Here is a 14894-nt window from a genome sequence, read left to right on the forward strand (position 1 = left end):
GGCTGGTGTGTTATCAGGTGCTGTCACATTGGCTCCTCCCCTGGCACACCGGGCAGCGCCGGAGGTCCAGGACTCCCTGCTCTCTCTGACTAATCTTACAAAGGTTTCGGTCAATACTGCCTGCAGTGGTTAATGGGGTTCCAGAGATAACAGTCGACATCATCGGCCTGCACCAAAAAAAAACCCATTTATTCCTTCAGTCTTTTTACAGTTCAGTGGAGCATTACCCATATAAATGGGTTTGAAGGATAGCCTTGTTTCTCGCACTCTCTCTCTCTCTCTCTCTCTCTCTCTCTCTCGCCCTGTCAATCGAAGCGATGCCTGCCAATCACAAGCATCTGGAAGTTAACGCTCTCCTCCGAGTGTGTTCGGCTGTACTGTGACTTTATAATCAATTGGAAAATCTGAATTTTTGGATGATATGTATGGCGCTGTTTCTCAGCCATTTTTAAATCAACATCGATGTAAATGACTAAAACCTCACCCCGGGACAGAGAGAGCGGCGATGCTTTATCACGGATTTCCATTCGCGGCTGAAAGTTGATCGGCGGTTGTTGATGTTTTGTGCGTTCTGAGATGCGGCTATATGAGTTACTGTAGCCTTCCTGTCAGCTTAAACCAGTCCCCGCTCATCATCAAGGCATTTCCGCCTGCAGAACTGTCACTCACTGGATGCCCCCCCCCCCCCCCCCCCCCCCAGCACTTTTCCATAGTCCATTTGATTTCCATAGTCAAAATCTTGGCGTCACACAAAAACCCAGTCGTAAATTTAATTCTTTTGAAATTCTTTATTCCAGTATAACTTATGTAGCCACAAAAAATAAGTCAGTTCCTCTAATTATTATTTACAGACCTCCAGGGTCATGTATTGAATTTCTTAGTGAATTTGCAGACTTTATCTCAAACCTGGTTGTGTCTGTAGATAAAGCATTAATTGTCTGTGATTTTAATGTTCATTCTGATCATCCAGAAGTCCCTCTGAGAACAGCGGTTGTGTCCATCTTAGATTCAGTAGTGGTCAATCAGAACGTAATCGGACCTACTCGTAATGGTGGACACACTCTTGACCTCACACTAACATACGGATTAGATACAGAAAATATTGTCATTTTTCCGCAGTCTGAAGTCGTCTCAGACCGTTATCTTATCTCGTTCATAATACGTATCGATCGTAATACTCCCACCTCGCCTCGCTACCGCGTGAAACGTACTTTCACATCGGCTACTGCACCGAGCTTCGTCACTAACCTCCCAGAGACATCAATTAGATTTGGATCACCGTCTGATCCGATAGGACCCGATCAGGCGACTGAATGCTTAGAGTCAACACTCCGCTACACGCTCGATAGAGTGGCTCCACTCAAAAGAAAATTCATCCGAGAGAAAAAACTAGCACCCTGCTATAACGATCAGACGCGTACTTTAAAACAGACCACTCGACAGTTAGAACGTAAATGGCGTCGAACCAGATTGGTAATATTTAGAAGAGCGTGGAAGGAGAGTCTACTGAACTAAAGAAAATCTCTTAGCGGTGCTAGAAAAGTCTCTCTCCACCTTAATAGGAGATAACAAAAACAATTCGAGATTTCTGTTCAACACGGTAGAAAAATTAACTAGGAATAAAACCACTACATAGCATTACATAGCAGTGAAGATTTCATAAAATTTTTCATTGGTAAGATTGCAAATATTAGATGTGAAATTCGGGCTATTAAATTAAAACCAAACAGTATTGTAACTGATCATATAGATGTTTAGAATGTTTCACTCCCCTTAGAGAGACCGACCAAGCTTCATTAACCTCTTCAGCAAATTCATCAACTTGCATACTAGATCCTTCACCTACATCTTTCTTTAAACAGATTTGTCCTGGAGCAACTGAATCACTTTTAAATATAATCAATTCTTCCCTTAGCACTGGCTATGTACCTAAATCACTTAAATTAGCAGAAAACCTGACCTTGACCCCTCTCAACTGTCCAGCTATAGACCATTATCAAATCTATCCTTCATCTCCAAGATCTTAGAAAAGGTACACAGCAGCTATGCTTGTATCTACATAGGAACAACATTCATGAAATGTATCAGTCAGGATTTAGACCTCATCATAGCACAGAGGCGGCGTTAGTTAAAGTAGTAAACGACCTACTACTGACCTCTGATCAGGGTTGTTTCTCGCTGCTTGTGTTACTCGACCTTAGTGCAGCTTTTGATACTACAGATCATATTATTCTCCTTGATAGACTAGAAAATGTTGTTGGTATTAAGGGAACAGTCCTCTCCTGGCTCAGGTCTTATCTGACCGATCGTTATCAGTTCGTAGATATAAATGGAGACTTCTCCACGCATACCGAGGTTAAATTTGGAGTTGCACAAGGTTCTGTTTTAGGCCCACTGCTTTTTACCTTATATATGCTACCTCTAGGTCAAATTATTCATAAACATTGAATTATCTTCCACTGTTATGCTGATGATACACAGCTGTATGTTTCAGAGGACAGACAGCAGCTTAGTAAAGTTGAGGATTGTGTAAAGGACATTAGACGTTGGATGCTTATTAACTTCCTTTTACTTAATTCTGATAAAAACATAAATACTTGTATTAGGCCCACGTGTAGCTAGAAGTAATCTTTCTGATCACATGGTTACTCTGGATGGTCTTTCTGTTTCATCATGTACAGCAGTTAAAGACCTTGGTGTGATTATTGACTCCAGCCTATCATTTGATGCTCATGTAGATAATATTACTAGGATAGCCTTCTTTCATCTCAGAAATATTTCGAAGATAAGAAATATAATGTCACTACACGATGCAGAAATATTAGTTCATGCATTCGTCACCTCTAGATTAGATTACTGTAATGCCTTATTGTCTGGACAATCCAGTAGGAACATAAACAAACTCCAGTTAGTCCAGAATGCAGCTGCTAGAGTCCTAACTAGAACCAGAAGATACGTCCACATCACCCCGATCTTATCCGCACCGCATTGGCTCCCAGTGAAATCTCGCATTGATTATAAAATACTATTATTAACCTAGAAAGCACTAAACGGTCTCGCGCCACAATATCTAAGCGACCTTTTGGTTTTCTATGATCCGCCACGCCTACTTAGATCTAAAGACGCAGGCTATTTGTTGGTACCTCGAATAGTGAAGGCTACAGCAGGGGGAAGAGCTTTCTCTTATAGAGCCCCACAGTTATGGAACAGTCTTCCTATTAGTGTTCGGGACTCAGACACAGTCTCGGTGTTTAAGTCTAGGCTTAAAACGTATTTGTTTACTCAAGCCTACCCTGACTAGACTTTCTGTTACGCTAAGCACAGTCCTAATAATCTTTTCTCTCCCTCTCTCCGTCTGTCGAGCCACACACGATTTTATGGAGACACTAGAGATCCTGATCCTCTCTGCTCTCCGGACCCGCCTGATCCGTTTCGGATGTCCTGCCTCTGGATGGAGCTCTCATCTACTCCAAGTCCAGATTGCTGGGACTACGGTTGCTTCTAAGGCCGTACAGACTTCATATAAATCCATAGTGAACTTTTTCACACTAACTGTTGTTACCCAGATGAGGACGGGTTCCCTTCTGAGTCGGGTTCCTCTCAAGGTTTCTTCCTCTTAAAACATCTTAGGGAGTTTTTCCTCGCCACCGTCGCCACTCAGTGGCTTGCTCAGTTGGGATAAATTCGCACCTTTAATATCTATATACCGTGTTGATATTTCGGTAAAGCTGCTTTGAGACAATGTCTATTGTAAAAAGCGCTAAACAAATAAAACTGAATTGAAAATTAAATTGAATTGAACTTCGTGGGTGAAAGTCGCAGTACATCGGCAGTTTCTAGAATACTCAAACCAGCCCATCTGGCAACAACAATCACGTCATGGTCAAAGTCTCTGAAATGACTTCCGTCCCCATTGTGATGTTGTCGTGACCGTTACGCTCTTGACCTGTATCTGTACGATTAAATGTGACTGGCTGACCGGAGCGTACAGCAGCAACTTTTCACTTTTAAAAAGGTAAAGCGTTACGACGGTATGCGATAATCAGCGGCGTGTATGAATTTCTCCGGCTTTCTCTTGACGTAAACGTGGCCAGCGTGTCGAGCGGACGAATATCAATTAGACCCGACCAAAAGACGAGAGGAATTACGATAGCGTCTGTTTATCGTGACTCCATTCAGCTTTGCATGGCAGAGGCGGATGCTGAAGTGAGACAGCCTCTAAGTGGGCTCCTGGGAGACGGAGAAAGGATTTCGTCTTTCCTTTCTTATGAAATCTCTTTGCAGTCTCTTTTGCGTTTACCGACGCTACTGCCAGCCGTGTTGAAAAGACGCTGCCTCGGTCTGCTGTTCATTGGCCTTGTTGTCTCTTTATCCAATTACATTCCTCACTCTCACCGACTGTGTATTTACACGTGCCTGATCAAGCCTCCAATCAAACTATCAGACCAACCATATGGCGGATTATTAACTGTTCATTAAAGCTGCTTTAAAGAAATTTGCTTTTATTTTCCCCACTGCTACTGGTACAGTTTTGTTATTGACCCATTAGTGTTACCATAGTTCAGAGCTTAATCCAATTGTCTGTTGTTGTTTTGTTTTTTTTTTCCAAAATCATAAACAATTTAAGCAGCAGATTCAGAAAGTAGCTTTTCTCAGGTGGATTCTTCCTCGAAGTCTCCGTCTCTACTTCTCTCTCTCAGAGGTATGCTCGGTTTTTGTTCATCCTGCCTGTTGCCCTTTTGTCTCGCGTTCTGTCCAATTAATCTCTCTGACGGATTTTCTCCGCTCGCGCTGCACACTGACTCGTTCCGTGAGTCTACCTCTCTTTCTACATTCATATATGTATGTGTGTTCGTGCCGAGTGACCTCCGAGTCACCCGAGCTTATAACGGTCCCGGCTGTTATATTATATAGCAGTATAAATAATCCCCCCTCCTGAGTCTGATGTCTTCATAGCTTTTCCGTGTCTCCAAACACAGTCGCAGTGAAAGTCTCCAGCTTCGAGGAAGCAGCACGTTAAAACCACAAACCAACATCGATCATCGAGTGGAGAACCGTGTACGACACGTAGAAGCGTGAGGTTCATCGTCGGGGCGCAGCGCCCCCTGGAGACCGCTGAGAGAAAGCAGAGGCGTCCATGGTTTACTGTTTAGAGGTCACGGAGCTCTCGGGATTCGGCTACACAGCTGACGTTTCACCAGAATGAGGACAGATTTGAGGATGAATCACACACGTGGGGAAAAAAAGAGCGGATGAAAAGGAATAAAGGAAGGATAGGGGTAAAAGGGATAGGGCTAAAGGAGGAGAGAAAAGGATTTACAATTGTGAGCACCATTTGCAGTGAGAGTAATAGTTATGGCAGTACACCGGTAAAGGAAAGTGGGCGGAGCCGGGTGACGTAATATTAACTCTATTAACTTCATACAAATGAACGATGTAGTGGGACTTCCATCTTTTTTGGCGTTTTCTTTTTTCCATTGTTCCTTCCAGTTCAGCATTGAGGTGTAGTGCTAGATATTTAGCTTTTAAGTTTAACATGACGAGCAGATTTTTTTTTGTTGTTGTTGTCTTATTAACTTTCAAAGTTAATAAAAAAAAAGAGGTCCTGGTGAGAGAACGACCGATGAGGGATCGCTGCTATAACGTAAGCGCGAACGGGAACTAACTGGCAGACATTCCACGACATTAAACGTAACAATAAACGGATAAAAAGTATGACATTCTTTAATAAATAAATCGGTTTTAAAAAATTACAGTCGCTGGCAAATTGCTGTAGTGCAAAGACATATAAAACACTTCGGATCTGTATAGGTTTCATTACCCGTGCTTACAATACGAATGACCGTTTAATTCCTTTTAGATCACTAGTTTAGAATGCACCGTTGTTGGTCAGATGTTACCTTTTGTGCTTCAGGTCCACGCTGAACACAACGCCGACACGCCCACGTTCCAGGATGACGACAGTAGAGAACTCTGGGACACTTCGACTGACCTGCGAAACCGCCAAACTTCCATCTCTTAGTGAAACGTGTGGGATTAGGAATGAACTCTGGGTGAATTGTGCAGCTGAAAGAGTGGCCGTGGGTCCTGGGTCAACATCGAGATACTCGTAGAGGCGTCAGGAATAATAATAATTGGAACGGAAGCTTAATAATACGCAAAAGGGTTGTTACGGCTTATACTGACCGGTCTTCCTGTTACAGATCGGTGTAGACATGAATTTCAGCCATTGCAGAGCGAAGCAGTAAGCACAGTGTGATTTTTGTTGGCGGGGGGAGGGGTGTGGGGGGGTTTGTGCTCACAAAAGCAACATCACGTTCACGATGTTAAATAAAAAAAAAAGTATAAATCACCAACGTCCTATCGGAGAGCCCTATTTCTGGCATTCTCCTCCATTTTTTTTTTTTTGCCGTACAAAACCTAATATTGTCTCTCGCTCATTCCATTTTTTTTTTTATTTTACACACACATTCACACCCATACACACCCGTCATACACATCAGTTTCCCTGCACCACTAGCACACAATGCTCCGTGTCAAACAGCAGATGCTTGCAAGCCTAAAATACCCCTGACGATATTCCCCAGAGAGCGCTGTGCCATCCTGCAGTATCCAGACCTCCGTAATGAGACTTTGAGTTGCGGTACGGCCCGAAGTCCCCTGCGATCCCGGAGCTCAATGCGTGACACGCTGCGGCTCAGATAGATTTATCACAGCTCACGGAGAACACACTCACACACACACACACTTCGAAAGGTCCAAATCAGTGAGCAAGCCGGTTATGAGGCGCGCTGACGCAGCACGGCCATCCCGTCCAGGGAGAAACGCTTCACCACACTCCGCTGGAGAGTCCTGAGAGAGAGAGAGAGAGAGAGACGGCAGAGAAATAGTGCACCTCCACTCCATCTTGTCAGCGAACCAAACGCAGATCAATCAAAGTCAGACCCGGCAGTGTGCAAGGTCAAACCCGGCTCCAGTAAATGAAAGCTCTATTAAACTTAAGCTCGGCCGTCTGGCACGCAGCAGTGATGAGTAAGTAATTAATGACGCTGAGGGAAATCCATGGAACAAAAGATGCCGTGTTTAAAGTGGAACGTTTATTATAATGCAGTATTGGGCACACGTTATGGTTTTTCCAAACACTTCAATCCTGCTGTTAGGTTTAAAAGTGTTCTAGTATTATAATCATATCATTTCAAAGCTACATTAAAAAACTATGATTTTCAATGTTGTCATGCAGTGGGTTTCGTTACAATCTAGGGCTTTTTTTTTTTTCTCACCCGGAAATAACTCTCAGTCCAGCGACTTGTCTCAGCTTTACTCTTCTTTTTTTTTTCGTCAAATGAAAAGGTGTATAAATGGATGACGTGTCCGTCCATGTTTGTGACGGTCACTCCAGAAAGAACAAACTGCTCCGTCAAGTGTTGTATGTTTTGAAAGATGGCACTGCGATCATTTCGAGTTAAAACCGTGCAACATGGATGTTTTAGCGCTTTTCCACCGAACAGTGTGCTGGACAGCTTGGCTCGGCAAATTAACCAAAAATCACACCGTTAACGTCGTCTCAACGTCTGCCGCCGTTTCGGGATCTGGTTACCCGTCTCGCCCGGGTGCCACGAGAGCCGAGCCGGGACGTACGGGTGGAGCTACAAATGAATTTAAATCGTCCAGTTTGGAGTCATCCACAATCCAAAATGGCTTCCCGTCGTCACACTACATAGGGTACAACATAACGGAGCTGAACTGGTTGCCTACGTAGTGCCCTACATGTACACCGTTTCGGATTCAGCCATAGAAACGCACCGTGTTTTTACTGCGTTTTGAAAATCGTCCGATAAACTTGCCGCACATGCTTTTTAAAAGTATCGGCGCCCTCGTCCACGTTTGAAAGCATTCGCTGTGTCTCATACTAAAGGGTTTGGCCTGTTTTAAAGTCACGTGATAGCATAAAATGAGAGATATCTAGTTCAATTTTTTTTTTTTTTAATGTAAAAAAAATAATAATAATAATAATAATTTGTGCTACGTACTTCGGATCTGTCCGAGCCGCGTCGTGCTACGCCGTTCGGTCGAAAAGCGCTATGAGCCTCTCTATAAATAAAGAAAACAGCATCGCAAAGGGGGAGGAGTTTGAAGGGTACACGTATAGTTTGTATGTTTCTACGATAATCATCATCTGTGAGCGTTTTAAATGTCCCCAAAAAAAGAAAAAAAAAACGATGGGTTAAATTACATTAATGATCTTTTTTTTTCCATCACAGAAGTCTTTGTGTCGTATCAGCGTCCGACCGAGAGCGACTTGCGTTGCGTGACGTTTCCCCTCGGGACCCCGTGTGGCATGACGATAAGGAACTATCTGGACGAAAAACAAAATTATTCTCGGAAAAAAATGATTTCCAACGAGTGCTAATATCTTACATTGTTATTGTTATGATCCTATTTAGTAACTCTAATTAGAAGTCTGAAAAGATCTCTGTGATTGACGTGCTCGCCGTGGTCTCGCGTGGATATGAGCTCGCCGCTTTGAACCGTGGAGATTTTCTTGGCTTGCTCACAAACACACACACACACACACACACACACACACAAAGCACATATATATGCACACAAGTGCATGTCTGCACATATATACATGCAGAAACACACGGCTTTATGCATTTACACACACACACACACACTTGCCAAGTATCCGTATAGTCCCCCCAAAAAAGCAACTCCGCTATGTTCCTGTAGGAGTTCAAGTTAGAGAAGTCTCCGCCCACATCCTCCATCACGTTTTTATATATATATATATATAAATAGATCTGGTCCATCATCATGTCTTTTCATCGCTGTGAGTTTATAACATGGTATATCCATCCATCCATCTATCCGTCCATCCATCCATCCGTAGTGTGCTAAATTCCCAGTCTGGGTGGTATCCGGTGTAATCGGGCTACTTTTGCCAGAATAGGAATCCGTGTTAAAGAGTCTTAGGTCTCCTGGAGCCGTTTGGGGCAGCCGTGTTCTCGCTATCGCGTGACCTAAAAAGGAAAAAGACAAGATAATGAGAACTGTGCATGAGCGGGGGGGGTTTTTTGGGGTGTTTTTTTTTTTTTTTCCAGAAATGGAAGATGTTCGCAGCTCTGGGTTGGAGGATAAACGATGTCTCTCTCTTACACAGTAATCAGTGTGTGATGTGTGGTGAGGAGCCCGAGGCGAAAGAACCGAGACTTTAGAGCACGATTACAGGACCTGCTGCATTTAAATTAGGAAAGAGAGGGGAAAAAGACAGGACTCGAGGAGAGAAAGTGCGCTGGTATATACATATATATATATATACACACTCATAAGGTCTGAAGTAAAGTTAAATTTGATCAGAAAACTTTTCTATTTCATTCTAAATACACAGTGGCTTTATTTATACCACAGCGCTTCTGAATTCTCGATTGTGATTGGTCGGAAGAGAAGGTGTTGATTAATTTTCTAGCAGCAGCTCTGACAGCTGGTTTTATTACATACAATGTAACAGAACAATACAATTGTTCTCCTGTGTTATTGTTTCTATAGTAACAGCTCATTCAGAGGGACTTGTAGGGTGGGCACGCCACATATATGGATTAAAAACTGCTTAATTGTTGACATGGGGAAGTTTTCTTCAAGGAAACATTTTGCGGACGGAGTCTCCAGACTTATCTAATGCCAGTTAGCATTAGATAAGTCTGGAGACTTATCAGTCTAGCTAATTTACTGTACAATTCAAAGCTAGCTAATAATATGCAGAATTTATACTGTCTAATTAAAAGCAGCATTTTATGCTAAGCGGCATGAAGAGCCAGAGAAACGACAACAATGGCTAATCACGTCTGTGCTCGGCCAATCAAAATCAGGACATGCACATACCCCCTTTCTAAGACATTATGATCCTTCGGAGGTTCTTCGAGGGTTCTTTGGATAGTTAAAGGTTCTCGACTTCCTAATATAGTCCTGTTTGGAAACCTTTTCAGAAGGGTTCTACATGGAATTACACACAAAGAACGCTTAAGAGTTCTAGATTTAACCCATTTCCTAAGAAAGAACGAAAGGTGATGGAAAAAACACATCTATATTTAAGCATCCATTAAAGGTGCCACGGAGTAACATCTGGTTAACAGCACATCTGGTGACATCTACACCGAAGCCTCGTTCTAATCCCGTAGAGATCGGACACACGCTTAAAGCCCGGTGAAGCGGCGAGGCAAGAATTTCCCATCCATGCCTCGCCACATCTCGCTGGCTTGTTACCCAACAGGAGGCGGGAAGAATGATGCTCAGCCTGGTTCAGCCAATCAGACGCCAGACGTCTGGGGTCATAAATTCAATTGGAAGCCCGGGAAGCAGTCATCCGTCAGCCTTGCCGATTTAATTAGGCCTCTTGATTTGAAAGGCTCGGCGGAACCTGTAGCTTTAACACATTCTAACGACTGTGACAGATGTTCCGCCGTTATTCCGTCTCTCCGAGCAATTACTCTCACGTCGCCTGTGTGCTCTCCACAACTGTTTTTCTTTTCGTATGTCACCTGTGAGGAAAACAGCACCTGCGACGAGCGGCTGCCGTCGTCCCAGAGCGCAAACCGCCTTTCTCAGGTCACCAGATTTCGAAGGCTCGAAACGGGACCCTCGGCTCACGGCAATCTGTCCACATGCGCCGGAGCTGCGAGAACGCGAGCTGGGCGTCTGTTTTTGTTTTGACACGTGTACAGATTTCTTGCTTTATTTCTCCCTAGTTTTCACGACACCGGAAGCTTCGTTTTCTCTCGTCTCCGCTCCGTAACCACCTCTGAAACTCTGATAGCAAGCATGTTTTATCCCTCAGGCCCTCTTTATTTGCATGATGCTTTCAACATACAGTACAGTAAGCGGTTCATTATCAAATACAGACGCGGGGTAATGATCACGTCTCATGAGTATTACTATACCGTTATCCATATTTGGTCAGCGGACAAAGTGTCTACGAAGACTACACGGAGTCTCCGTCGCCCATTTTCACGTCTCTTAATCATACTTATTAGGCTGTCCAGAGGTTCTTCCAGATGTGTCCCACACTAATGTCCTTACCTTGGTGGTTTTGACTTTGTTGCCCGTGCTGCAGGACCATCCTGTGAGGTCCGGCAGAACCTTACACTCCTCCCCATCCAGACACGGGTGCATCTGACACCACCATTTCTGCAGGACGATGGAAGCTGAGGCAGGAGAAAGGAAGAGTCGAACAGAGACAGACAGATCGAGACCAAGGGAAAAAATAAATCACAGTGTATTCACTTCAGACAGGAAATCATTATCTAAGCTATATATATATATTTATATATATAGCTTATATATATAAAAACACACACCATCCTATGCTTCCATTACATCAGTCAAAACTTTCTATTTCTTCACACACACCAAAAACAGAAACGTCCTGCTGTCAAGTTTAAATAAGTTGATCTCTGACAGTCTGAACTAGTTTGCACTAGTTTGTGATCAATCACGGAACTTCTTCTACAAGGACACTTTCAGACGGAACTTTAGATGTATGAAAGGAAGCAGGATGGACTTTTCATTCATTCTCGTTAAGTACAAACAAAAGTTTCTTTGTCCATTGCTTTGGGAAAGGATGACTCCCTGTGACATTTTAAGGTAAATAACCTCATGGATCATCTGTGTGACGTGCGCTCAATGCAAATCGTGGATGGTCGGAATGAACTTTACGAGAAGTGGCTATTTAGAATAACAGCAAAGAAGAAAAAGGAAAGAAGAGGACACACAAACAATTCGTATATTAACTTAGACAATAAAAGATCTCAGACTAGTCCAGCTCAAACCAGAGGAGTAGAGGGGGAACGTGATAATGGTTTAGGTCTCGGGACTGGGACAATTCGGATTAGCGCAGATTTTGACGTGTTTGGGATCATTGTCCTGCAGGGAGATCCAGACCACAACCCGGCTGTAACCTCTTGGCAGAGGTAGCCAGGTTTTACAATAAAGAAAGAGTACACAAAGGCTTGAATTATTACCTTGATACGTAGTAGAATATAGCAAAAACAAGACGCATGTGGTTTTCCTACTGCGCTCAGATTAGCATTACAGAACAATAACAATAGATAGAAGTACAATAACAGAGACGTACAGAGACACGCCCCCTCTGAGCAACCAATAGGAAAAAGAGGAGGGTTTAGTTCAGCAGACTGGTCACATGGACACGTCAAAAGCTTAATTCTTTGGTCACTGACCATTGTATAGCAAATATGGATGTGTTTGGGATCATCCAGGAAAATCAAATACAAAATACACCCCAGATGTAACCTCTTGGCAGAGGTAGCCAGATTTCAATTTGAAATCCATCATGCTTTGTATGGTATGGTAGCTCTGCTACCATTGGTGTGTAAGTGTATGTGTGATGGGTGAATGAGACACAGTCTAACGCGCTATATAAGTGCACCATTTACCATTTAGGTTTTGGCGCTAAATGCGTCTAAACTTGCGAGCGCGTGTCAATCGGCTCCCTAGACCAGCAGTCCGGGCTCTGATCGGGCAGTCGGCCATTTTAAGGGCCGTCTCAATCGCAAAATCCTTCTTGTGCTCTTGTGCAAAATCCCACAATGCACCAAAAATAGAAACCAGGGCGCAACGATGCTCACTATGCTCACTGGAAATGACGCCATATTTTCTGAAGTCTCTGAACTTGAAAAAAAAATAAAATGGCGGAAGAACTATCAGCCAAATTCGTCTCCAAATGTAAGTAGCTTGCTGTCGTAGCTCTCAAATGATTACTTACATTAGCGAGTTTGAACCATTATTTTGTTTTATATACGCTTGTTTGTTTTAAGAAATCCACTAGTATACAGATATCGATACACCACCTAGGGAGCGGATTGAGACACACCCTAGATCTCTAGTCGTATAGCAAAACCACTTAAAAATTCAAATGGCGTGAAAAGGTTAACGACATTAATACAGTCATTTATCCAAATGGTCCTGAAGGGGACATACCGGGATGTTTTTACACATTTTGTGCAGAAATGACACGGACCCTGTGATGCCGATTTTTATTTCGGGGAAGCAAGCCTGTTTTTCTTTCCGCAATCCAATATACACTGCGTCAGTAAAGAAACATCTGGACAGCTGTTCTGCCTCCATGCTTTAGAGGTGAATCACTAAAATGTCCTCATATCCTGTCTAATGTGTCTCACCTGCTGCACATTTGCAACATATGCTAATTTTACCAATACGTTCTAACGCGAGACAACAACAAATAAAGTTTCGCAATGTCACCTGCTTTCTTTTTTTTCTACATAATGGCCTACATTCAACAGCTCATTTCACACACACACACACACACACACACACACACACACACACACACACACACACACACACTTTCTGCATTTACTCATGATTAAGAACCTACCACTGACTTGCAGATTTTTCTTGTTGACGCATTATGGTTTCTCTATGGTCATGGATTTTCTTCCTCCTTTATCTAATGAAGTGCAAATGCTAACGAAGCTAACAAGTCATGGAATCTTACTGTTACCTGGAAAATAGCAAACTAGCGAAAATCAGGCTACTATATTGTCAAAAACTGTAGCAAGGTTAATAGATAGCTAACATAATGCTAGTATAGTCTCTAAACCAGTAGCAAGATTGATAGCAAACTAGCTAACAACTCCATTGTGCAAAATCAGTAAGTCTGTCATACGAAAGCGAGTTAACATTAGGCTAACTGCTATATCATGTGATTGAATCTGTAGCTAAACCTTGCTAGACATCAAATGTAAATAAAACCATTAGCCAGGTTTGCTAGCAAGCGTTAGCTTCCCAGTCTGGTGGCTAGAGTGTGATAGATTTCTAAAAATTCTTGAAATAATCACGTCATGTTGTTAGATAATTTTACACCTTTAGGTATGTACGGCTAAAATGTCTTTCCAAATAACTAAATTATGTCGTACGGTAATTTATTTCTGTGTGTGTGTGTAAGCTGGATAGAAGCTCAATCACGCCTCACACTCACAAACACGCCCCAGCGTGCAGCAGCTCACTAGCCTACACGCTAATCAATTAATCCTCGCAGAGGCAGGCCGAACAGAGGCCTCCTAACGAGCCTCGCTAACCGCTAATCACCTTGTCTCAAAGTGAGAAAATCCACTACAAAAAAAAGCTTTAAATAGAATTAAACTCTGTGTGTGTGTGTGTGTGTGTGTGTGTGTGTGTGTGTGTGTGTGTGCGTGCGTGCGTGTGTGGCATTCTGTTGTGGTGTACAGATGCAATAGCTGCTAAGTGGCTCTAGAGATCAATGACTGTAATTATCCTTAATATAATGTGTGCATGCATGTGTATAAGTGTGTTAGTGGGAGTGTGTACGAGTGAGAGAGTGTGTGTAGAGAAGAGAAGAGAAGAGAAGAGAAGAGAAGTACAGAGGAGGAGAGAAATAGAGGAGGAGGATGGAAAGATAAGGAGAGAGAGAAGAGAAGACAAGTAAAGGAGTGGGAAAAGAAGAAAAGAGGAGACGTGAAAAGAGAGAGACGAGAGTACTTGAGAGAAAAGAGAGAGAAAAGAAACGGAGAACGATAAGAGAAGAGAAGGGAAACGTGGGAACAAGTGAAGATAAGAGAAACATATAAGAGGAGGAGAGAAGCAGACAGAAGATTAGAGGAGAGGAGAGAAGAGGAGAGGAGAGGAGAGGAGAGGAGTGAGGAGAGGAGAAGAGGAGAGGAGAAAGGAGAAGAGATGAGGAGAGGAGAAGAGAAGATGACAGGAGAGCAGAGAAGAGAAGATGAGAGGATAAGAGGAGAGGAGAGGAGAGGAGAGGAGTGAAGAGAGGAGAAGAGAAGAGGAGAGGAGAGCAGAGAAGAGAAGATGAGAGGAGAAGAGGAGAGGAGAGGAGAGAGGAG

At 43.1% G+C, this 14894-nt stretch overlaps 1 protein-coding gene across 4 annotated transcripts in view; it reads right to left on the reverse strand.

The window, feature by feature from the left end:
• Positions 1–7077: 7077 nt before the first annotated feature.
• tafa4b (TAFA chemokine like family member 4b) overlaps positions 7078–14894 on the reverse strand; it is a 49194-nt gene continuing 41377 nt past the window's right edge. For all 4 annotated transcript variants that reach the window (XM_017496536.3, XM_053674173.1, XM_017496537.3 and 1 more), the window contains exons 5-6: positions 11077–11201; positions 7078–9023 (exon numbers count right to left, since the gene is read on the reverse strand). In XM_017496536.3, the coding sequence (XP_017352025.1) occupies positions 9012–9023; positions 11077–11201 (137 nt within the window). In that variant the 3' untranslated portion in view covers positions 7078–9011. The remainder of the gene's footprint in view (positions 9024–11076; positions 11202–14894) is intronic.

Source organism: Ictalurus punctatus, chromosome 21 (genome assembly GCF_001660625.3).
Source record: "Ictalurus punctatus breed USDA103 chromosome 21, Coco_2.0, whole genome shotgun sequence".
Lineage (NCBI taxonomy): Eukaryota > Metazoa > Chordata > Actinopteri > Siluriformes > Ictaluridae > Ictalurus > Ictalurus punctatus.